The 27553-nt window shown below is 32.1% G+C and overlaps 1 protein-coding gene across 3 annotated transcripts; it reads right to left on the bottom strand.

The window, feature by feature from the left end:
• Positions 1-767: 767 nt before the first annotated feature.
• LOC126775451 (ceramide synthase 5) lies at positions 768-27050 on the bottom strand. 3 transcript variants are annotated; one of them, XM_050497410.1, is made up of 9 exons: positions 26700-27050; positions 25775-25895; positions 25375-25395; positions 8743-8964; positions 8363-8584; positions 7988-8106; positions 6663-6807; positions 6419-6510; positions 768-5554 (listed from the first exon to the last, which is right to left on the bottom strand). In XM_050497410.1, exons 1-9 carry the CDS (start codon positions 26876-26878, stop codon positions 5545-5547), a joined length of 1131 nt encoding a protein of 376 aa, XP_050353367.1. In that variant the 5' UTR covers positions 26879-27050; the 3' UTR covers positions 768-5544. The 3 variants fall into 3 exon arrangements, with proteins under 3 accessions (XP_050353367.1, XP_050353369.1, XP_050353368.1); XM_050497412.1 differs by lacking the exon at positions 25375-25395; XM_050497411.1 differs by lacking the exon at positions 768-5554 and having other exon boundaries at positions 6415-6510.
• Positions 27051-27553: the final 503 nt, after the last annotated feature.

Here is a 27553-nt window from a genome sequence, read left to right as displayed (position 1 = left end):
TCGGGACATTACAAAGTTTAAACATAAGACTTCCGCTCCGAGCAAACAAATTTAATTTAAACAACTGTTAGAAGAAATTATCATGCCATTTTTTGTCAAAACATAACTTTTTTAAATATTTTTTTTTATTTCATATGCTTACAAAGTATGATTTTATAATAATTAATATAATGGAATAGAAAAAAATGTACTGAAATAATAATGAAGCTTGAAGTAGTACCACGAATTGAGCGTTGGTCGTGATTATAAATGTACTATGTTTACCTATATTTCAGTCTACATTTTAGTAATGTATACAATATATGAATTTGGAATACTTAAAGCCCAATATAATCAGATTAATAATGTAAGAAAATATGGATTTTGGATAATGAGATACAAACATTAGGAATTATATTTGGTGATATTTTTTTCACTATTATTCAAAATACATTGACACTGTCTCTTGATATAATAGACTAAATTCATTGCATTTCTCTGATGCAAAAAACACCGTCATGTGCTGGCTGTTCTTTGGTTGGGCTCAGTATAGTGTGTAGAAACACGAATAAAATTGGCAGACTTTACAATTTATTCTCCGCGCCTGTTTATTGCCAACCCTTCGTGGATAACTTCCTCTGTTGAAGTGAATCAACACAAGTTATGATCGAGAAGCTTGACTCTTCTATCGTGCATCCACTGATTGGTATCGCATTACGAGACACGATAAATTATAGTCTGTGATCAAGTTGATTAGTTTTTGGTTTGATAAAATAAAACACAACGACAATATTGTAATGCTTTTTATAATTTTATTCAACTTTTTGGTCGCTTACAAAATATAATTGTGCATAACGAAGCTCACCCATGTTTTCTAATCACACACCACTGTACAACACAAAATATACCGTTTGAATACAAAATACTCTATTATTGTGAATCAACGAATATAGAATTTAATGAATACCTTGCTACTACTGGTACTAATTATTTAATTTTAATTATTATTATTATATTATGTCAAGGCAATGCAATTCCACATATAGATCTCCGATATGAAATAAACATAGGTTTAAGATATAATGATGAATAACTATATATTAGGCCTCTGAGATTTTATATCATCAATCTGTAAGGCCCGATGGGGCTTTATATCAAAAAGTACTGTACTCTCTCGTACGTGACCCACTTGCCAAGCCCGACCTCGACCTCCTTGAAATGAAGTTACACCTGTCAACAGTTTAATCAGGACGAAAGAGTTCCTAAAATTAAAAAAAAAAAATAGACGAAAGCACTATTATGTGCAGGGTATTGAAGAAGCTTTTAGATAAAAGGAAAAAAGAGATCAGCAACCCTTAAAATCATCACCACTCACTTAAATTTTAACCTCAATTTAACATTTATATTTTAAGCTCGTAACATCAATAATTGTTATGAACATTCCGTTAACAAACTTAAATTTTCTAATCATAGCCTAATCGATTCTAGAAAATGAAATATAATTTGTAATTCAATATAAGTAAAGTCGCGTCCTCAAAAATTGGCAACTTTTCGCCAATAGAACGCCTATTGGCGAAAAGTTGAGAAAGTTGAAAAGAAATTGTAAATATTTTGCAGCAATCATTAAAATAATTGAATTTATACATTATATAATCGAAGAATGGTTCAATTTAATTGATATATTTTGATCTTCAATTGTCGAATCGTATTATCAACTCACAATAATGAACAGGCAAGTTTTAATATATATTATATAATTAAAGCAAACATTCCTTTCATTATGATAATTAACTTTTAAAATCTTTCTAAAGGACGTTTTTAATGGAAAATATCTTCATTTAACATTTAAAAGTATTAGTGTTACGCAATATTGAGCCTTACAGCTATAACTTTAATTACTTAATCGCGATAATCAGATACAAAAGGCACAAAAAGTCGGATAACCCTGACCGTAATCAATGTATTGTTTATCCAATCAAGTACCACGACATTAAATTTTATTAAGTTTTTAACTCTTTACTTACGATGATATATTTAACTTTTTAGTTTTTAAATTATTAAGTTATTTTCACAACACCTAAATTGTAAATAATCATTTTGGAACTATTATTCTTCTTATAAATAAAATTTTGCCATTATAATATGAATACTTTTTTAAATATCATTAAAATAAATTAAAAAAAAAAATAACTTATCGTTAATATACTCTATAAAAACTTAAACATAATTATTGTTAGTATAAAAATTAAAAAAAAAAAATCGGCATAAAATGTACAAAAATGTCTGTGCGAGCTGCATCGTAAAGATGAGGTACAGATTATATAACACACAATAATTAGTAGAATTTTGTTCTAATTTTAAACGTAATTGTATCAAAAAAAGAGAGAAAAGGATCCGTTTTATCAAAACAATTTGTGACTACAGAATGTAGTAACATTATTATCAAAAGCATATAGAGAATTAGCAAAATTCTGGCTAAATTTTAACCAACCACAACTAAGAGATTTAAATCACATTATAGGCCTATATTGATATAAAAAAATAAAACATTTTCTGAATGCCGAGGATGTACGGTGTACACTATAACAATTTATAATCTACAAAAGCGTCATTGGGTGTTTAATTTGCATAACCTACTAAATGTGCAATCATTTACAATTACATAATTACAAATGATATGGTTATTTTTGGTATTGAATTATCTATTATTATCACCATACCATAAAACAGTGCAGTCTAGACGTAAAACTCGCGTGACAACTCGTCAACACCGAGACCTTACTTATAAATGTTTTAGCGGGTGATTAGTTAAACGATGCTGTCTTCTTCTTTCAAATGACAAATCAATGATGATAAAAGAGATCAATGTTTAACTATTCAATCTGACATTTATAAGTAAGGCCGTATATTACCCAATTAATAATAAGGAGAAGTATCTTATATGAAGCTTCATCCAAAAAAGTTATGTGAAATGTAGGAAATAATGGTTCCAAAAATGGCCAGTATAGCGCTACTGTCGCTAAAATTTATTATTCATTCAATCTCAACAAACATAGCAATCTCTTCCAGACAACCAACGCGTATTAACGCGTTCGGTTAAAATTCACCCTCTAGCTTCAGCGGGGAAAATTTGAAAGATAATTTTTCCATATAAAATATTTCTCACTTCATAATTATTAAAAACAATCTTACACAGATTAAAAAGATATGTATAAAGCACAAGTTACACATTATAATTCAGCTATAACATGTATTCACATATTGTATAATTTAAAAAATATCCTTATCCAATCAGCCACGCGAGTGTTTACGCTATAATAATAACTATATTAAATTAAGTTAATTAACCTATCTAATTAACATTACAATAACAATTATTTGTAAAAATACATAATATATTAGCTAAGTAGGGTTTGCCTCAGTTACAAATTCGAAGTTAGCAATCAAATATTTGCAAAATATTTTAAAGTTATTAAACTGGAAAATTTCTCCTAAAATTGTATCCTAGTAGGTTTATATATATTTTTTTTTCATCTCATCATCATCATTAGATTGAATTTATTGAATACTTTAGATTTAAATCAAATGATGACGAGCGAGTCGTATTTAAATAAATAAATATATACATAAAACGAATAAATAAATAAGTAAAGATCTTACAAGGCGTGTTATATATTAAGTAGTTTTAAAATATAAATGAAAACTAATAATTTTATTTACGATATCGTCTTTCCATCAAAAGGTCATAGATGTTATATAACAGAATATATATTTAATGCAAAACAATTGACTATTGAATTTATTGACAACATACCACCGCGTTTAGTCGTTAACTCAAAGGAGAATTATCTCAAATAGCAACATGATTTTAGAGTTTCCATTTCATTAGTATTTGGTAAGCAGTGAAACACTAACTTATTATTACTTTAAGTACAGGACGCATACTAAATATAAATTATTTTGTGTACAGTACTTTTGGTTATCACATGACAATAAGGCTGCTTTTTCATTAAGGATTATGGACAATATCCTCTTATTCGATATATATCTATATTATTCACAGCCAAGATGTAAGTTTTATATTTAATATTAAATAAATAATTTAGCGTTGACTTTATATAAAATTTATTATAAATAATAAGGAAAGAGATTTGTAAGGTGTACAATTATAGACTACAGGCGGATATTTTGCTCGGCGCTACACTACATTATCTAGGCTGATATTATAAATGCGAATGTAACGCTGTCTACGAATTAAGTCAATAGATGGCGGGCGAGTCGTATTGTTTTATAGTTTACAAAAACAAATAGCATTACAAAGCATGCCAGCCATTAGCTAATATCGAAATAAAAATAAAATACCTACATAATATATATAAAATAAATAATGTGTTTACCTTATTATAATATATTTATGATAATTATTATTACCGTTGTAAATATGTTGCTACTTCGAATTTGTAAGAGCGTATTTCGTTTTGTTTGGGATGGTAACGTTAAATTTATTTAAATTGTTAACATTGAATTTAAATATTAGACATTGGAAAATCGACTTTATACCTAATATGTATATGTAACATAACTGAATAACGTAATAAAAACACTTACGTACTTGTAAGATGTAACATTTTCATTATTTTATTCTTAATTTCAATATACTTGTTTTGTGCTATTAAGAAAAAAAAAACATTTGTATAGTCTGTTCCAATGACTTTAGAAGCTTTTGATTTACATATTCTACTAAACATTACCAACATTTCTTGTTTAATATATATTAATTTCACTTCAAAAGTAACAATAAAAACTTTCACTGGAATTTAAAACGACATTTTATAATGAACCATAGATTATTTTATATTTAGACCAATTATGTCATGTAAATTCAATGTCTATCTTGTTATCTATGCTCCTTCTATCATTGGAATAGACTATAGAAATAACTTTTTACTAAACGTATTTCTTTTTAATTAAATAAATGGTGGTCCCAAGTCGTTAATACGAACACCTGACCCCACATAAAATAAATGCAAAAAGCGAAGGAACATTAATTTTAATTCTCTAAATATAATAAATATTAAGATAAAGCTTTTTTGGTAAATTGAAAAGGGATATCCTTTCATTTGGATTAATTACTAACCTACTATTTGGAATTTATCCTCGTGAAACGATATGACGTGCAACTTTGGTACCAACAACAAAACAGTCCAACAAGAAGGATTGCTTTAAAAAAAATCATAAAAGAAAATTTTATATACAAATAAAAAACTTTTATCACTATAACTATAAAAACAATCTAAAAAAAAAAACAATAAAAACATCGTATCAATTAAAATTCTGTCGAACGTAGCTTACATCATAAGAAATTTGTAGCAGTATATGGCAACACTATTGACATTGCTTAGTGTTGCTTGGGTAAAAATTATAACTATATGCTGTGTTCTTCGTCTACGCTGGGCTATTTAGTGTAAATCATAGCGCTTGTGATATTATTCGATATATTAAAATACTTTTACGTTTTCCACGTCGCTCACGTCGAGTTAAATGCGGATATAAGGACGCTGACCCCTATATATCTCTGAAAATATAAAAATAGTTTTATTTTAATTAAGCAATGATTAAACGTTATATGTAGTAACATTAAAGCTGATGTTTAAACTAAATGATTTTTTTAAATTGATTTTGACTAATTCTTTTGTTCTCACCTATAGGCACAATATGTATATAGGAAGCCTTACAGCATTAACGCGGCGTCAAATATGGAAACTAAAATATTATGCCTGCAATCACTGGCTCAAATATTACAAGCATCAAGCTTCTTAGCATGATGACGTCCCTGGCATCGATGATTCCCTGACGTCATTATTTACAAGTCTTACATCCAGTTTATGCTCTAACTTTTTACTATGAATTGTTATTGGTCAATGGCAACCGATTGCGCGATAGGCGTTCCAATGATCGTTCGGTATTTATTTAAATAATAATTTTAATTTTTTTTTACCCTTAATAGGCCAGCGTTTTACCGTTGTCTTGCCTGTTGTTAATCTTTTTTTTTTAGAGAATTGGAAGGCGGACGAGCATATGGGCCACCTGATGGTAAGTGGTCACCAACGCCCTTAGACATTAGCATTCTAAGAAATGTCAACCATCGCTTACATAGCCAATGCGCCACCAACCTTGGGAACTGAGATTTTATGTCCCTTGTGCCTGTAATTACACTGGCTCACTCACCCTTCAAACCGGAACACAAAAATATTAAGTACTGCTATTTAACGGTAGAATATCTGATGAGTTGGTGGTACCTACCCAGACGAGCTTGCACAAAGCCCTACCACCAGTAAATAGTGAACTAAAACATTTCAACCGAATTGTATCCTATTTTGATTTCTGTTCCCATAACTAAAGTTACAGATATATATCGCTCATACGGATTTTAACTCACTTTTTACTATTGTATCTGTTAGGCGTGCTGTGATTCGAATGATGAGAACTGTCGCTAATATCTGAGCTAGAACTTCTGATATCACCTTCGATCTGAAGCGAAAAATAATTTCGAGCGATTAATGTTTAAAAGTTAGGGCTTAGCACATCGTATATAGTTCATTTTTTTTAATTAAAAAATAATTATAAAATAAATACTTATTTGTTTTGTTGCAAAAGAAATTTTGTAAATGTTTTAAAATTACCTTTCCCGCAGTGATTGCATTATAAGCGACCTGCAATATCAGCCACGTCCATACCATATGGAGGATCAATAACAAAAATAGCAGTGAATTGAAGAAATAGTATGCAGCGAACATTGGCAAGAGCATTGGTGCTCGTATTGACGTGCTGAAATGAAACGTAATAACATTAGACCAATGGCAGACCAATGGCAGACCAATGGCAGACCAATGACAGACCAATGACAGACCAATGACAGACCAATGACAGACCAATGACAGACCAATGACAGACCAATGGCAGACGAAATTTCCAATAAGTATTCGAATAACTCGTATATGTATTAATTTGGCGCGGTTTGAAATACATGTGGCAAATTTTTATGCGATACAGTAGATACGTTTCCTTACAATAAAAGGAAAACTCCTTCACCGTCAGAACGAGATTAATTATTATAAACAAAAATTAACCCATATATGCCCAAAACGATTACTGGAACCGATTTAAATAGTTTTCACTTGTTGTTTATTACTTTATATATAATCTGTAATATTAATTTATAGTTTTCAGCTCAAATTTTTCTTGGATGCGTAAACTACATCATCAGCAGATATGGTTTAAGTCGTTACTTAAGATTCGCTGTTCGCTGTTGCGATTGATTTGAATTTCGAACTAATCGGCTAAGATACACGAATAAGGTATTTTTTTATTTATTTAATAAGAAGCCAACGTTATACTATAAGAAATACATTTTCTTATTGCGTACCTATATAAAAATAGCGCTGCAAAATATATACCAATTATAATCTAATTTAACACTAAAATAAAAAATCTCTAATTGAGGAAAAAAATATATAACTAAATTTTGACATTAACATAATCTAGTGTATAGCATTATGATCTAATTTTGAATTTATAGATCAAAACTTTAAAAAAAGATAAATATTTTGTAATTACAAATTTTTTTTTAACTAAAACATTAATTCAATCGAACGTATATGTTTATGTATATTTCATTTCACTGTGACTTGTAACATTTTACTACGTTTTAAGACGCTTTATCATTACTATAAAGTAATTAAAAATAGCCGTCATATGTTCTTACCTGACTCTCTAGATATCTATGTATCATAGATACTAACAATAAGTTCGTGTAATGTTATCGATAAATAAATTGTGCAATTTACCAAATAGCTTTGACTTCAATGACATTTTCGCAATATTTATATTAACATTATATTAAAACAATAAATACTTATTTGATTCATTAAAAAAAACACTCATTACGGTTTATTTTACAATATAATGAGTGAACTGAGCAATAATTGTTAGTATTTCATGAACTAACCTCCAGATAATGTAGAACGGATAAATACCAAGTCTCGTTACAATCCAGAGTACTGTGAAAACTGCAAATATCGCGTCACATAGTTTCTGATAGTTTGCGTATTTCGACGCCTTTGCAGCCTGGAAAAAATCATCATCACTTCATGTAATAAAGTCTTTAAAATAAAATAAACGATTCGACTCAAGATCAGACAAATAATTACTTTAAAAAAAACTGTTTGTATACTAAAACACTTACCATTCAACTCAAAACAATATTAAATAAACTTTAAGCTAAAATCAGTCGCGAAAAAAAATGCACTTAATTTTTTTTAGAATGAATTTGAATTTTTTGAAATTAGATACAGTTATAATATTAGATATACCAAAAACATACATCTAGGAATATTTCGCCACAATCGTGCAGCAGCAACACTAGCGTGCCGATACGATACAAGTTGCAGACCCAGCTGAAGGACAGCAGAGTGATGGTTGCGATGTGGTGCACGAACATCTGCCAGAAGTCTTTTCGTCTAACGTCCGTGAACTGCGACAGCGTCAGCGACCAGTAGAAAGCTGCCGACATCATGTAATACCACCATACGTCATTCGTTAAGCCCTGGAAAAGATTAAGAAAAATCATGAGAGTTCTAGTTCACAGGCTTTCAAAGATGGCACTTGATAAATATTAACTCGGAATTTTAAAATTAAATCTACAAATTTACGGTAACAGATCTTGATTATAATAAAGCAATTACAATACATTTGCAAACCAACCTGGTGAGGATACCCAATGTAACACTGATCGATATCCCAGAGCCATTCCTTATCCCATAGGATGAAGAACCCGTAGGAGAAATTAAACACATAGAAGGTACACCTCCACGCGTTCTCGCAGAATTTGATGAGCGTTGAGGGTTTATCCTGACTACGACGAAGACGCCACCACCTCTCCACCTGCCGTTCTGTTAAGTCCAACTGTTTTGCTAAGGCGCATATCTGAAATTAATATATTCGCTTTGGATCCTTGGAATTAGAACAAATATCGGCGCTAAGAATTAAGCTTTACTTTAAACGATTTTAAAGCAGTTTAACTGAAATTATAATTGCATTCAAATTACGTGCAGAAGGACGATAATATTTTTTATGATTTTTTATGTTGTTTATTTACTGTTTCTCATCGTCCAATCGGAAAAGAGTAAATCGGAAAAGAGAAAATTAAATGATTGTATAATTATTATCAGATAAAATAGTTACCTTTATAATCAAGAAAAAATGTACGTTCATATACTACGTATTGCAAAAATATTCAACTGATTGTGATGAAATTAATATATTAAATATTATTTTTCAATAAATTAATTTGGATATCATTTGTATTATATAATTAGGTGTACTCAATTTTTAATTATGTTTAACAATTTATGAAAAAGATTGACGATTCAGAATAAATCTTCCATTAATGGCCTCCTGACCGATTTCGGTTATTCTCAATGGATGCTAGCCAATTGCGTAAGAAATATTATATTTCACAAATGTGTGCACGGTCTCACGAACGGAAAGAATTCAAGTGCAGGGCCAAAGGCTTTACGTTCTCTCCGAGGCACGGGAGTGTAGACACTTTCGGCTTCCAGACTCCGAGATTGTTTCGACAGAACCTCCCATAATCTTTTATGACCAGACCAAAGTTTCGAACCCAGGCCCTCGTGTAAAACTAATGATACTTCGTAGTATATCTTCTATTCATTAAATTATATTCGAGAACGTTACATTGAGTACTAATACAGATTATTACATCGTATCATAATATCCAAAGAAACAATAATCTTACTTATATCTCTTTGTCAATTATACTTTTTTATATGGCCGATCACATATCTGGCTCAGAAACGACATCATGACCTCATAAAACATAAGTTATTTAATCAAAAAATGCCATAACATTTATTTAATCTTGATTGTTGAGGAAATTCCTATGTTTGAGTTGCTTTTCAAATGTAACATTGCACAAAATAAAAGGTTCCGACTTTCCGTTCGTGATAGCGCAACTTAAGAATCTGCATGTTCACATTAATTATATTCGCACGTGGGTGGATTTTTTTTATTAAGTTACGTATTCGTTCTTAGTCTTTCTGTGCGCTTCACATCAATGGTTGAATACAATTTGTATCATAATTTATATGTTGACACTATGCTCGTCGCGTTTAACATTACTGTTCCGCTTATAAAGATATTATTATAATCCTATAAAAACCTTACTCAATAAATATACTACTTAATAAATAAAACATGACCTGGTAGATCCTGAGATTAGCGTGTTCAAACATACAATCATACATCACCAATATTAGTACAAATAATAGATATACATTTTTAATCAAATATAAAAATATTGCTAATTATCAATAATATTCTAAATGACAGAGTAAATAAAAAAAACAATGTATATTTATTGATTAGAAATTCAAATTCCTGCTATCGAAAGTATGCGTCGTTTCATCTGATAATAAAACGTTATCCACCTAGCAGTCCAATTCCATAGTTAATTATTGTTTTTAATTCAAAATTAAGTTTATTGATAAATCTACGATGAAAACCAAAAATATTTAATCTATGTTAATTTGAAGTGTGTAAAACTTGGTGGTGTGATGTAATCCGTTAACCATAGCAACTATTGTTATCTCATAAATTATCTCTTCATAGGGACGACACAAAATTAAAAATGTTTAATTCGCTTTTATAGATTAATTATTTTAATTGACTTTTTAATTGCACTGGTAACACAAAATTAAAAATAAAAAGTGTACTTTTTGGAATTTGTTGTTAAATAAATCCAAAACAAATTATATTTCATTACCCGACTTCTTTACCGTAATATTTCAATACAGATTAAAATTGCCTAGTGGTCTTAACATCGAAACTAAAGACAATTCAAATGGAAAGCATACCAAAGACACGGATAACAGGTCACGGTAAAATGGTGGTAGGTTGCCACTACTGAACAGATTTTTGGATGAATGATGCAAACTTGAAAACTGGACGAGAACTTTTATAACGAGCTGGTCAAAAAATTCATACCAAATGAAAGTTAAATATGAAATTTCTAAGAATTTTACGTTACAAAATAACATTTATTCCAAATTTCAACTTTCTAGGCGGTAGTTTCGTCTGTGCGTTGATAGTAATCAATCGGGATAAACAATTTTATAAGTATAGAAGATATTTTAGTAATCTTCAAGAGAATATTTGCTGATTTTTTTTATGGCAATAACAGTTCTCACAAATATTGAAAATGCCGTTCAGCTACACTGAGTTGGCCTTTTATGCGATTCAACTCAATTTAATGTGAAATTTTATGTTACGTTTCTTTCTTTAGTTCTCTAGTGTGATAGTATTTCTTTTTTTTATAGAAATTTACGCCTAAAGAGCGGGACAGTAGACATTTAAACGTCAACCCATATATCAAGTTATCTAAAGCAAAGTAAGAGCCTGGATTATAGCCTTACCTCCCTTTCGAGAAAAAGGTTTAGGAGCCTACGCCACCACGATGCTCCAATGAGGCTTGATATACTTGATAGATCACCCATACATACATCACTACATACATTCACCCACCACATGCAGGTGATCACCAGTGTTTCACCGAAAAAAGGACGAGGAGCACCTAACACCCCCCCTCCCCTTAAGGGCAAGATCCTGATATGCGAGCAAAGCCGCGGGCGAAAATAGTAATATACCAACAAATCATTTTTATTTACTTAAAAATGAAATAGCCATCGCGAAGTTCATTAGCAACTGAGAAAAACGTAAAGCGTTTGAATTACAGGTGCTTATGAAACTAGGTCGCGCATACTCAAGGTCTGATGTAGGCGATAATTGGATGCTCAATGGACGCTCATTGTACTGAAAGTCACCAACTGGTAAAATATTCGTCTTTGGAAATTATATTTCTGACTAAATTGACTTACTTAGCAAAGCCTTTCATATTTACTATTGCCGTACCTTTATCTATACTAATATTATAAAACCATCTAATTACTATATATTAATAATATCTCTGAATCTAACAGAGCGATTTGACAAAATCTTTTTGCCTCATATAGTGCATTTATTGAAAAAGGTTTTATACTCTAACCTATTTCTTTTTTTTTATAAAATACGTTAGCGGTCGGGCAAATAGGCCACCTAATGATAAGTGATCACCACCACCCATAGACATTGGCGCTGTAAGTAATAATAACCGTTCCGTCCGTCGACAATGCGACACTAACCTTGGGAACTAAGACGTTATGTCCCTTGTACCTGTATAAAAACTGGCTCTTAATATTGCCGTTTAGCGGAAGAATATCTGATGAGTCGATGTCACCTATCCAGACGAGCCCGCTCAAAGCCCTACAACCAAGTAGACGGGAAACTTAACCGAAAATGGCACGTTCAAACATGGGCAATGACCACCGAGTTTTCGTATGCATAACTTGTGTAATAAGTGTTAACGCATTCAATGCTGCTTACGCCGGCGGCATAAAACCTAACTTCTTTATAACTTCACGAAATAAAAATTTATGAACCTCTTGTGGACATTTATATAAGTCGAACATCTTTGAAAGACACGCATTTGAGTAGTTTCGGTTAATTGAGCCGCCGCGTAATGAATGGGTTAAGGAACCCTATATGTGACATGCCGCAGTGTTATGCTGAGTCGATAGTTCATCGCTATGCTAGTATTCGATATTTATACATCCAAAATCCAAGAATCATATATGCAAAAAAACTACGGTTTAGTAAAAAAAAACACAATCTAGAACTGATAGTCTCAGTGATAAATAAATTTCTTACATTATTAATATGGCTCATTACTCATATAAAGTATCACCCCACGTATTGTAAGTAGATATAAACGCTGATCCAACGAATAGAAGGAAGAGATTTGAAACAACCCGCAGAGTTACCGCACTGCGGTTAAGTACGAGTATCTTTAAATATATATTAAAATCTATTTTTGCGTCTGCACGTTTGTTCGCTTACTTCTTATTAAATACACGATGAAGATACATGATATTTTCACTTAATTTAGGAATTTTTTAGCGGTTAATGTTTTAGTGAGTTTATGCTTATTGACAAAATATATAATTCGAAATTTTATGATTTCTAATCAAGTTATATAGACATATCCAAATTGAACGCGTGAAACCTAGTAAGCCAGTATTAACTAAACTAGTAATTCTAGCTTATATATTAAATGCGAAATGAGTTTGTTTGCTTCATTTTCACGTCTTAATTACTCACTCTTAACTTAACTTAACGCTGACTAAATTATAAAACACATTAAACATTCTATAATAGGTTACTACATACTGTACTGTATACTAGGTTTTAGGCTGTATGCAAGCTCGTCTGGGTAGGTACCACCCACTTATCAGATATTCTACCGCAAAACTTATGTGTTTTCCGGTTTGAAGGTTCAGCCAGTTTAACTACAGGCATGACGAATATAACATATTTTCTCGCAAAGTTAGTGGTGCATTGACGATGTAAGGGATGGGTAATATTACAACAATGCCAACGTTAATGGCCCCAGTTACCATCACGTGGCCTTCATTTGCCCGTCCGCCTACCTATTCTATATAAAAAAACTAAATCGTTAGTCTTGAAAAAACTAACTGAAAAGTCTGCGACACACAGGAAATGACACAAAAGTAATTAAATGTGTTATAAGTTACATAATTTTTGTCATATTCTGTAACTTATAACTCATAAAAGAAATAACATCATGGCGTCAAAAAATGATTGCGTAAAATTTTAATTGTTTTAGAACTCTTTGCTATCATGAAGATTTTAATGAACAATCCCTATAAGCTAGCGATTGTTTTATGATACATGTACATTCTTTATATCTGCAATTATACAGGTAGATATTCGTTATAAAACCGACATTTATTATCAGTTATCACAGCTTAAGTAGTTCGTTTGATGTGACTTAGATGTGAGGCTTGCTGTATATCCTGAGGTACTGGGTTCAAATCCCAGGTCGGGCCGATAAAAAAGAAAAGTTTTTCTCTCGAAAAAATCTTAGTAGCAGCCTCGAAAAACACGGAAAGCTGTTTGTTCTGCGCCTGGACTCTTTGGTCATGTCGGATTTGCCGTCCCATCGGATTATAAGAGGGAGTAATAGAGAGTGCAACTGTGTTTGCACATATTTGTGCAATATTATATGTCCTGCGCAGATGGCTAGTCTCCGTCGGGATTGACCGCCGTGACCGAAACAATGACAGTCAGGAGAACATGATCACCACCATTGTGACTCTTATATATTTCACATGTGGTTCACGCTACGCACGACAGTAAAACTCCCAGTTGGCATGACTTATTTCGTCATCTTCAACAGTTATCGTCATATTTCCAGCCAAAACACAAAACAATTAATTATTCATCTAAACCTTTTTCATAAATAACTCCGTTTATTGGTTAAAAGCATATGAGCCTATGTTTACAATATATATTACATAGATACATTATATATTTATGCATTTTTTATGTCCTTCAAGATCACACGTTCTAACGTACGCGGTCGAATATAAATATATGGATATAATGGATAAAATATTATATATAATACGTGTGACTTTTATGATTTTTTTAAAAGGTAGGAAAATATAAATATAACTTAAAAAAACAATCTGTAAACTTTTGGACACACCAAAAACGATAAAGTAAGAACGACAATACTGCCTCTTTCAGTGGCTTCCGTCTGACGACATCAGGCGGGCGCGCAAACGCGTATAAATAGATGTTTTTATAAAATAATAAAGCTTAGCATTTACCTCATATCATTGAAACAGTGATTATGTTGTCGACTTTTGTATGTGCATGAAATGCAATTGGCATTTCAATACTTAATATAATAATAACAGTGTTAAAGTATTGGAATTTTGGGTATTTCTCGAAAGGAAGATCCAATTTTTTTTATTGGCACGATCCGGGTATTTAACCCGGGACCTCAAGATCTGCGGCCTCGTAAGCTAGCCATTAGAAAAACGAGGCAGAACTAATAAAAATAAGTTAAAATCTACTTCCTACATCTGTTCATACTTTGTTAATTACATAATTATTAGTAATACTAATGTAAAGCGTAATAACTATCGGCATCAGTACAGTCTGTAGTACGACTGAATGCAAATCAGTAAACATGAGGCGTGCGTTTAATCACTAACCAATTAGTTCGTTTTCCTGTTTTCTGTATAGTTGACAGTTCGGCGATACAATGATGCTCGCCAATCACCATAACTAATTACTAATATTAAGCGCGCAAATTGCTTTAATTTTTTTTATATAACTGTTTGCCATATTGGCCATTATTATACTCAATTCAAAATAAATGGCCGGTATATTAACAACATCAGATACGCTGACGATACAGTCCTAATAGCATCATCTCCTGAAGAGCTGCAATTAATTATGAGCCGTGTTAATGAGTGCAGTGAAAACGCTGGTCTGAGGATGAACCTATCAAAAACGAAGATCATGGTGTTATCTAAACATAGCTTCGATGACATTGCTATCATTGTAGCAGGCCAAAAAATTGAGAGGGTGCGCAAGTACAAATATCTGGGGACATGGCTTAATGACACCTGGAGCTGTGAACAGGAGGTAAAGACTCGCATCGAAATAGCTCGAAGTGCCTTCTGCACGTTGAAAAAAGTACTCTGCAATCGCAGACTTAAGATCCCTGTGCGCATACGACTCCTACATTGTTACATCTGGCCTATACTTCTTTACGGATGCGAGGCGTGGACAATTAAAGAAGACCTCAAAAAACGTATAGAAGCTTTCGAGATGTGGGCTTATAGACGTATGTTGGCCATTAGTTGGACTCAAAAGGTCTCGAACGTGGAATTTCTGCGACGCGTCAACCAAAAACGGCAACTTTTGGAGACTGTCAAGAAGAAAAAAGTTGCATATCTCGGACACGTGCTTAGGCATGAAAGATATGAACTTTTGCAACTGATTATGATGGGAAAAGTTGCCGGAAGGAGAGCTGTTGGGCGCAGAAAAAAGTCTTGGCTGTGCATCATCCGTGAATGGACGGGAATCGCGAGTGCTGCCGAACTCTTTTGCCTCGCGAAGAACAAGAAGGAGTATTTAAAGCTGACTGCCAACCTTCGCTAGTCGGAGTGGCACTCGAAGAAGAAGAATACTCAAGACAGATATTGGGAGCCAACTTAAGGGGTTCAGAATACACGGTGCCTTCTGTGAGTTCGGCCCTACATTCAAAATAAAACTAGCATTATTATGAACACCTTTTGACCATACAATGAGTTAGGTGGGTAAAAAGTGTTTTTTAATTCCTAATATAAGGATATACATATGTATATACATGAACAGGCAGCGGAAACTTATTTATAACTTTTCTTATTATTATTTAACTTAACCTTAATTAATCAGCCTATTTTTTATTGTATTTTCATGTTTTGTTTTTGTTTCATTTTAATTTATCTCATTTATTATTCTATTTGTAATTAAATTTTTAACTGTGTAAATTTCGTAAGTATACGTTTAAAATTAACTTCAAAATACCCACCTATTAAACTTATTAACACTTCCTAATTACCTAAAAACAGTACTTAAGATGGAATGGCGAATTTAATTGTACACATTATGTAACCTCTGTTCTCAAGTAAGTGACTACCAGTTACAGCCTGTTAATGTCCCACTGCTGGGCTAAGGCCTCCTCTCCCTTTTAAGAAGAAGGTTTGGAGCTTATTCCACCACGCTGTTCCAATGCGGGTTGGTAGATTACACATGTGGCATAATTTCAATGAAATTAGAAACATGCAGGTTTCTTCACGATGTTTTCCTTCACCGTCAAGCACGAGATGAATTATAATCACAAATTAAGCACATGAAAATTCAGTGGTGCTTGCCCGGGTTTGAGCCCACGATTGTCGGTTAAGATTCACGCGTTTTAACCGGTAGTCCATCTCGGCTTATTAAGTGACTATAATATGTCTTATTGAGAATAAATGTCTTTAAACCTAATATAACACTTGGCGATTAAGACCTATGGGATTGTTGTTTAGATCAATGTTATCTCTTGCACCAAGTTCACCCACTCTTCATCTTCAGGAAAAATGTATTGATATTTGCCATGGGATAAAACATTACGTTTATAATTATATCATTCGGAGATTTTAATTTAACACACGTAATTGTACCAAGGCCGCCATAGATTGAACAGTGTGATCATTCGCAGATTATGCTTTATCTTGTTGATACGACAGATATATTCAAAACATATTAAATGATTAATAAAGCCTTTGTTAAGCCTGTAAACTTTACAGCTAGGAGATCAATAGTGTATAAGATAACTAAACTCGTTTTTTTCTTAGTAAACCTTTTTTAAGGATTTTTATTTAATTACTAGATATATAATGCCATAATAATAATGTAATCCAGACCGATTTCGGCCACGGCGGCCAATCTCAAGAGAGATTAGCCAACTACGCAGGAGATATTATAGTGCACAAGTGTGTGCGCAAACACAGGTGCACTCTCTATTCCCTAACTCTCATAATCCGATGGGACGGCAATCCGACACAACCGGAAAGAGTTCAGGCGCAGGACCAACGGCTTTATATAATGCCATATATTATATTCAAAGAATAAATGGATCAGAAAGGGTGGATAAGAGTGGAAAATTAGACGATTTTTCACTTGTTATGTGCTTAAATCTGTATATTTTTTGACAAATCCTTAAATATTCTTTCGTAACTATCCGCACTCAAAACTATTTTCTGCTAACGTGGCTGGACAAAGATTGTTAGTGTGCGTTGGAACTTCCTTATATTTCATGTTGTATACCTAATTACTCTAAGCTTGGTGGTAGGGCTTTTTGCAAGTCAATCTTGGTAGGTACAACCAAATATTTTCATACAATAATATATCATCAATTATTCTGCCACTAAACGCCAATACTTAGTATTGCTTATTCCAATTTGAAGGGTGAGTGAGCCAGTGTACAAGCACCAGAGACTATTACTAGGTAGATGGTGCATTGGCATTGTTAGGAATGGTTAATATATCTTAGTCTCAATGTTTATAGGCGTCAGTGAACACTTACCATCACGTGGCACATTTTCCCGTCCGCCTATCTATTTCATAACAAAGGCGCATCAATCGACCAACACGCTATAACACAGTAAAAACCAAGACTGACTAAATATCACTAATGACAAAAACTATAATTGTGGGTAAAACATATCAAGTAAACTACAGTATATACAGTAACAGTCTGCGAATGTTCCACTGCTGGGCTAAGGTCTCCTCTCCTTTTTTTGCGGAGAAGGTTTGGTGGAATACAAATGTGGCTGAACGATGTTTTCCTTCAACGTCTAGCACGAAATTAAGCACATGAAAATTCAGTGGTGCTTGCCTGGGTTCGAACGTGCTGTGTATTTTTGAGACATTTGGAAATATGATATGAATGAATGTAAATTTATATTGGTAACCTATAATCTACCTAATGTGTTATAAAATAAGAAATAAATTTTTGATTCAATTTTATCGGTTGATTTTTAAAACGTAATAACTTTATGATCTAAAAAAATGCAGGCCCTATTTATATTTCATTCAGTGCATTCGTATCAAATACGTCAAGCAGCGTTCAAGCACATATGTTGTTTCGTTCGAAATATATCTTTGATGATATATTTGCACAACAACATAACAATATCGAATCAATACAATGCTTCTCTTGAAATTTTATCTATATATATTTCAAGTATTCTAATTTAATAGTTTATCTTTGAAAGACAAAAAGATTCAATGATTATGTAAGCAGTTATCACACTGCATAGCATCCGAATTGAACAACGATAAAAATGAATCATTATGATATCTAAAGTGGACTTACTTTTATTACCATTATGAGTAATTCATTTTTATCGTAATAGGTACTACCGGCGCGACGCCTACGGATAAACAATTTAATGCGTTAAAAAATAAACCGGTAGAGGTATTCTGTACGAACAAACACGAAATTCATCGTAGACGATCGTGAAATGTCAGAAAGTGATAAATAAAGTCAGTAAGATGTGTCACAACATTGACTATAATCTATCTATATAGATAAAAGAATAACTGACTGACTGACATACAAATGCAGATCCCAAACTACTGGGGCTAGTTTTGGGGCACCATGAAAATTTGCATATGGTTTCTTTTACATAGTAGGATAACAACTAAGAAAGGATTTTGAAAATTTAACCTCTATTTTGATAAGGAGTATGAATGTTTGTATGAAAATCCTTTATTTTTGATAAAAGAGCTATGTAAATTGGTACTTAGCAATTTTTAATTATGACGCGCGAGAACAACATTTTTTTTCTTTAAGTAATCAAAACTCCACCGACCTATTATTTGTGTCTGGTGTTTGTATCTTATCCATTTAGATCGTCTTTAATTTTGATGTTAAGATCACTAATCAATAATAATTTGTATTGAAGCGTTACGGTTGAAATGGTCAATGCAGGTTACAGCGCCAGGTCTATAGACAGAGAAGACCATATAAAATCAAATGGCCTATTAGCAGGTCTGTCAGGGTGATTATTATGCTTATACGCAATAAGCTAGTGTGTTTCTCCTCGAAATGTAGTCATACGTTTTTAGTATACATTTTTCCCTAAATTCAGTGAGACAGACACAGACAGACGCGACAGGGTTCTTTGTTTTACAATATGTAGTGATTATAACAAGTGAAAAAAAATCAAGTATAAGAAGAAAAAAAACGATACTATTGAAAGATCTACGCGAAAGAATAACTTATATATAAAAATGTTTATAAGCTACGTCATATTGTAAATGTACCAAGACGACAGCAAATAGGCCAATGAATACTGGCCCACATACTTTTTGTAAATAACTCCAATTATCTTATAGTATATATGTGTGCGCAACAATTGCCACAATCATATCCAATAGCTTTAATGGTGTCTTCATGAAAACAATTGACTTTTAAACTCATTACCTTTCATTGAATCCCTATGGCGTCAATCTATGTACGTACATATTATTGAGGTATATATATTCCTTACGTTATAGTTATTATTTTGAATTTAATACATTTTAAGCATCAATACTCTTGAGGAACCTGGTAACCACCAACTCGATTTGCGTCAGTCATAAATCTCCTTAAAATGAGAGGAGGTCTTAGCCCAGAAGTGGAACATGTACAGACTGTTAGTTGTTTACTCTTATTACGTTATGATTGGCAGCGTATTGGTGACGTAAGTATTCTTTTATATCTTCCAATGCCATGTCTATTGGCGAGGGTACCTTCAGATCGCTAAGTGTCCGCTATTTTAATAATATAAAAATACAAAAAAAAAAACATGCATAAAGAATCCTTTACTATTAATGTAGATAATTATGTAGTAATAAAAATAAGTGGTAGGGCTTTGTGCAAGCTCGTCTGGGTAGGTACCACCCACTCATCAGATATTCTACCGCAAAACAGCAATACTTGATATTGTTGTGTTCTGGTTTGAAGGGTGAGTGAGCCAGTGTAATTACACGCACAAGGGACATAAAATCTTAGTTCCCAAGGTTGGTGGCGCATTGGCTATAAGCGATGGTTGACATTTCTTACAATGCCAATGTCTAAGAGCGTTTGGTGACCACTTACCATCAGGTGGTCCATATGCTCGTCCACCTTCCTATTCTATAAAAAAAAAAAAAAAAAAGTAAATTATGTAGTATATTCCATAATGTGATTGAGGCACAAATGCTAATGGTGCTAATGAAACTAATTTGATAGGACTAAATAAAAACGATCTTCCACTAATGTAAAAGGAATAGCAATATTTTAAGTAGTATCATAGCTTTAGTGTTGATATGTTGCTGCAAACTAAGGTAATCTAAACTAATCTGACAGGATGAAAGAAATCGCTATCATTTTTTATCCTACGAACAACAGAGGCAAAGCAAAATGCCCTGAATAATATTACTATCCCTTTTTTTAACCCGGGAAAAACGCGGTTCCCCCACGGGAACAGTATGTGGGGCTCGCCGGTGTCCAAGCCGCCGAGTGCGTCCCAAACATCGGAATATTTACTAAAAAAGCAGCGGTACCCTTTCCGTCTTAACGAGGAGCGCCACGGGGCCTCTTCGGCATGCTATCGTGACAATATTGCTACCCCTTTCTCAGACAAGTTTAAGCTATATGTAAAAAAATTAGATTTATGTCCACTATTTTTTATTATTTATTTTATAATAAATAGGTCATGAGCAATTAACGAATCGAGTGTGTTAATAACCTTTTTTTTGTACTTCACGTAAAAGTGGGCAAATAAAACGCAGAAGAAAGCAATTCAAAAATTTTTTTTTAAATGTAACAGAGAACAGATTTGTAATAATACATCATCGACATGTTTCGTTTTTGCTCAAAGTCAATTCATCTCATGACGTACCTACGTCATTACACGTATTTACGCCTTACCGAGGAGAGCAGGATTCTACCAACCCGCATCGGAGCAACGTGGTGGAATAAGCTTCAAACCTTCTCCTCAAAAGGGAGAGAAGGCCTTAGCCCAGCAGTGGGACATTAACAGGCTGTTACTGTTATGTTTCGTTATTGGTGGATAAGAATTTTAATTCAATCCTACTACTTCTTAACGGTTACGATACGTTGCCGATTCTATTCCTCACACAAATAAACCTCAGCTGAAACGTAACTGGGAACCAAAACTAACAATTTGTAAGGATTACGATAAGTTTAATATTTTGAAAATTAATCTATCTAATTTCATTGAAATTATGCCACATGTGTATTCTACCAACCCGCATTGGAGCAGCGTAGCGGAATAAGCTCCGAACTTTCTTCTGTTACTGTTACTGTACGATAAGTTTCCGATTCTATTTCGATCTAACTTCGAATGAATCGTAACTGGATCGCTGTGTTAGTACATAAAAATTTTATAATAGTAATAGGAAAACGGTTAGTAGAATTTACTCCGGTTGGTGATTACCCCGACTTGAATCAATGTATTTCGTTTAGGAATCATTCCACGGATCAATTAATTCAAGTACTATCCTAGCATACATAAACATATCGTATAAAAACATATAATTTTATTCAGTACAGTATATATATATATATATATATTAAATTAAAACAGTTACCAATATTAAAAACGAATTATTAATAATTAATTGTACAAATTGAAACAGCCTACATGGTAATAAAAATACATCAGCAAACAAAGATGCGAAAATTATCACACGTTGAAATTGAAAACAAGGACGTACCTTGAAAATAATTATCCAAATTAAAGATGAAAAAAAAACAAAAACTACTATATCTTCCACTAACAATCGAATAAATACCGCAATTTCTTAAAAATAAACACGTTAAAATTCAAATTAAAATCGTATAAATTTTTAAATTATGAAGTCAAATTCGTCAGACTAATTGTTGTTCGAATTACATAGTCATTCAAAATAATTGTTATTACTTTTAATTATTTAGTAACTAACCACCTACTACTAATAAGCAAAAGTAGTTTTTTTTTTAAAAAAAAACCCTCGTTAATCATCTTTCATTTTCTTATATAGTTAAGTTTTGTACTTGTACTTGTATATTAATTTTTTAAAATGATAGAAATTTACAACAGAAAAAATTATTAAAAAAATCACAAGGTGTTGCATGTCCAAATATATTTTCTACTAGATAATTGCAATGCCTATTTTTTTTTAAAACCATCCGTTAAACCGGATTTAACCTTAACGAAATTTAAAAAAAAACTGGAATGCTATTCTGCAAGACCACACATTGTCACTCACTTGTGAAATTTCGTAAGCCTACTTACTGCGATACGCTATTTTGCGAGTATTATTTTTACTTAAATTTATTTTTAGGGTTGTGGCATAGATGTTATATGTTAGGTAGTTAAATGTTTTAATTATTATAGTCAATGTCGCGTATCGCTTTCTGATATTTCACGATCGTGTTGTACATTGAGTTTCGTATTAATTATTATAAAACACAGAATAACTATTGCACAAAGTAAAATCACAATCAGATGCGCGCACGCATTGAATACGAACAAAGGATTAATTTTCAAATATTGTCGTCAAAAAATGCATTAAAAACAATTGCAAAGAACGTGACGAAAATCGATTTTCAAAAATTGGAATACTAAAAAACTTTTCAAATATATTATGCATTACGCAAATAATTTATTGATTAATACTTGTGTACAATCGAAATAGATCATGTAATACGTGTTACATAATTATTTCGTTTAATTAATTTTAATAACAGTATACAAGTGAGATAAACCCACAAAGATACGACGTAGTTTCTATTATTGAGAATAACATAAATTACATGATGCATTTATTGATGTTTGGTAGGGGAACAGATTTAATTTAAAGAGAGCAGCTTATATAGATTAATATACGGGTTATGAATTAGACAAGACACTACGCGCCCTTTTGCGGACGTGCGTGCGTGTGTATTTGTTTATGTGTGCGTGCGCATACGTACGGATAGGATATATTTCGAATTTGGTATCTAAAAACATCGTGAGGAAAATTGCATGTGTCGGTGGAAAGTCTGTCTCATGTGTATCTACCAACATTAGAGCTGCGTGGAGTGTTATCCAAAACCTTCTCTCCAAAAGGAGAGCCCTTAGACCAGCAGTGGGGTTTATGTGCAGGCTGTTAAAAATACTCTTCGCATCAACTAGAGAATCTCGTAACATTCAGATACTGATATGTTTATTCGTTTATTAGGAGAATACAGACACAAAAAAAAACCGACGAAAAACGGAACTGAAATACAAACACAGACAATTCTACCACCCGTAAGCAAAACGTTTTTTTTTCTTGAATATAATAACCGGACATACGTAGATAAGATATGTAAGACACTACAAATATTTTATATGAACCATTTCATCAAATATTATTTACCACTAAACTATATTAATCAACACAGCGCACGCCATAGAGGCTCTCAAGCGGCACGTTTTTTTTTCAGACTTAATCAATAAATATTATAAGAACGTAACACAAAGTAATCATTAATTATGTACATAAAATTTCTTTGCGAATTGATATGTCAATAGGAAACTGAGTGAAAATCCGTCCAATAGATAAGTAGACGGGCATAATAGTACCTTGATTGTAAGTGGTCACCATCGCCCAGACATTGGCGCTGCACGAAATATTAACCATTTCTTACAATTCTTCTTCGCCAATGCGGTACCAACCTTGGAAACTAAAATTTCGTGTCAAACTAAATGTCCGTTGCATCTGTAATTACACTGACTCACTCGCCTTTCAAACCGTAACACTACAATATGAAATATCGCTGTTTGGCGGTAGAATATATGATGAGGGGGTGTTATTTACTCAAACGTGTTTGCACAAAGCCCTACTGCCGAGTGAGACCCTGAGATTGGAGGGACCATAGGAACAGACATACGCGTCAGGAGACTCATTTTAACATATTCAATCTATTTGTAATTTATATGACGTAAGTGCTTACGGCATTACGCTGAGAACTTAAATTATATAAAGCACTTATTTCATAGGATATATAAATAAATATATGTCAAGTACACAGAGCTGAAAAATCAAGCATAACAAAAGCGAAAGTCATGTGAAATCAACTGTGAAGCTATGGCTGTATGCAACTATGCAATGTTACTGCGTTATTTCTAATTATAGGTAGTAAAATAGTTAACGCTCCTGTTTGTTTTTTTTGAACCAAGATGGTCCCGTGGTCTTGACACGTGAATCTTAAAAAAAGAGCGTTTATAAGTCATCCCTTGTTGAGGGAAAACAACGTTAGGTAACCTGCCGCGTGTGTACCCACCACCCCGCTTTGTAGCAGCGAGATGGATAAAGATTCTCAAAAGGAGAGGTTTACTCCAGTACTGAGATTTGTACTGACTGTTCATTACTTTTCATTACCTTACAGTGTCTAACTACCTTAAGTTCGAACCCAAAGGCTTTATTTAATTGTCAATACAAATATGGCATTTATAATATGATTATTCATTTCTTTTTGTACTATTTTTTTTTAACTCCTTTTCAAATAATGAACGTAATCACAACGTGATACGCAATCTACCAATTTACATCAACTTTCGTTATATTTACATTCCATTTTTAAAAATACTATGCACTGTCAATAATTCTTAATCGCGCTCGATTACAAGATTTGAAAGTTTAAGCCAATAATTCGAGTAAATACCGAACGAACGAAAATTCGAATTTTAAAAATGAATAAATTATAGACTATAAAATATAAATACTGGAAAATGAATGAATTTTGTTTGAAACTATTTGTGCATTCTTTTTACAAGCATATTCTACATGAGTTATGTAAAACAGTGCAACATTTACCTTATCCTTGCTCAAAAACAACTGAAAAAAAGGAAGCACAGTTAGAGGGTTAACTAGCGAAAGGGTTTTCACACATTAATTAAATATCACACTTTTTTGTGCAATGTTGATTTAACAAAAAATATAATTTTGTTAAATATCTATTTTTAAAGTTATTTCTATTATTACTTTGATATTTATACTGTATAAAAAAAATAGCAAAAAGGTTTTATATTATCTATGCCTTAATAAATACAGACAACAATACATGCACATAACATTATATTTATGACACTTACAAGCACACATTTAATTTAAAAAAACCATGAAGTTACATTTCACTGTTAATTAATATATTGTATTGAACAGCATGAAGAATATTATCAATACAAATATTTATTAATGTAAATATAAAACTTACTTGTTTGTGTTTAATTTTAGGGCAATTGATATAAGCTGCTTCTAACGTTGGATTGTTTGGCGCTTTCTTTGGTCTTGTGTTCTTAATACCTAATGACTTTCCAAATGGTGCGTACCAGTATCTATAATACATAGCAAGTATTAATGAAAGAATATAATATTTAAATTTCAAATTATTACATCTGTACTGAATTTATCGTAATGTCTTTGCCTTCTATAAGTAGATTTTTGTGACTATAAAGTAATTATATATTTTATTTTATTGTTAACCTAAATGGAGAACTAGATTAACTCTTTCACATATTATGTTTATATTTCGTCTGTCTCTGTGGTCTACTTTACTAAAAAAATATTATTTTTATTTATATTGATCAAAATTAGTTTCTCTAGATATAATAATATATCTAATTTGTGTTCTGGTAAATGATACATTGATAATAAAAGAAAATATTCAGTCAGACCACAGATTGTTGAACAATGAAATTGCATTTATATTCAGTATTGTTCTGATAATATTAACATTTTATCATCAAACAATAGTCGACTTTGTTGAGGTATACCGCAGAATTATAATGAAACTTCTGTATAAGATAAGATTATTCTAAACTATATAACCTCTATAAAACTAGGTAAGTAATTTGAATCATCATAAGCATAAATAAAATATATTGAATGAAAAATGAATAATATATAACAGAGTTGCTATTAATAATACAAAGTGATTGTAATAATAATATGAAGTGACCTGTAATTTAATAAATTATGAGTAGATACTTGGATAGATACTACAAATAAGGATGAGATTACTACAGCACGGTATCATCAAGTATCTAGCTGATAAAAAATGAGTCACAGAGCGTAACTATATAGGTGATAATCGGCAGTGACCTAGATGATACAGAACTTTGATTTAATAATTAACTCACTTTTCCAATGCATTCCGAACGACTATAAGCACAAAGGCCAAGGGTATGGGATACAGAAGATGCCTATAGTCAGAATAAACCACTGCTTTATCTGGCCCAGGAGTAATATCTTCCCAAGTTGTATTCGGCGGTAGCCACAAATCTTCATCCCAAAATTTATTTAACAACGCACGTAACATTGTCAACCCTAAACTTATGATATTTCACTGTATATTTAAGTCATGAACTCACTGTCATGTAATTATAAAATAAATAAAAAATCATGCCATAAATACACCCAAACGAGATCGAAGTCGAATATAACGTCAAACACATTAGACAACGACTTCAACACTACGACTCTGACAGTCGACAGAGTTTTGAAAATTGTGTTTGTAATTTTGTACCTATTGCTTGCAGTGACTTATCATGCGTTGTTTTATAAGGCAAGTACACATGTCTTAACTTATTTTAAAATTAATAGCTGAAATAATACAACAAACCATATTTATAAGAAGGTGCTATTAAAATTATTAAATAAATTTACTTGTAATCATGGTATAATAAACATAAAATATTTTTTAATGTTGATTAAATTTGTGATAAAACTAAATAATGGATACGAGTTCCGCAAATAATAAATATACAAGATAAAAATGGGTTTCCTTGAGCTCCGGTACTGGATTTGAATACAATGTTCCACATACAAAATTCAGTCAAAGCGTTCAATTAAGCGTTAATTATTATTAGTAATAAAATTTAACAAAAAAATATAACGTGCTGCCCTATTTTACTGTTTATAGATTTGAAACTTAACACGAATCCGTGTTAACCGTGTTAAAACTTTTACAGAAATGCTCATATAACATCCTTTG

Source organism: Nymphalis io, chromosome 18 (assembly GCF_905147045.1).
Source record: "Nymphalis io chromosome 18, ilAglIoxx1.1, whole genome shotgun sequence".
Lineage (NCBI taxonomy): Eukaryota > Metazoa > Arthropoda > Insecta > Lepidoptera > Nymphalidae > Nymphalis > Nymphalis io.
This window is presented reverse-complemented; position numbering and strand designations above follow the sequence as displayed.

Coding starts and splice junctions, on each gene's coding strand:
- LOC126775451 (XM_050497410.1), bottom strand. CDS start 26,878: ATGTTACGTGCGTTGTTAAATAAATTTTGGGATGAAGATTTGTGGCTA. Junction 8,585..8,742: donor ACATTGGGTATCCTCACCAG/GTTGGTTTGCAA, acceptor AATCTTTTCCAG/GGCTTAACGAATGACGTATG. Junction 6,808..7,987: donor CCGTTCTACATTATCTGGAG/GTTAGTTCATGA, acceptor GTTTCATTTCAG/CACGTCAATACGAGCACCAA.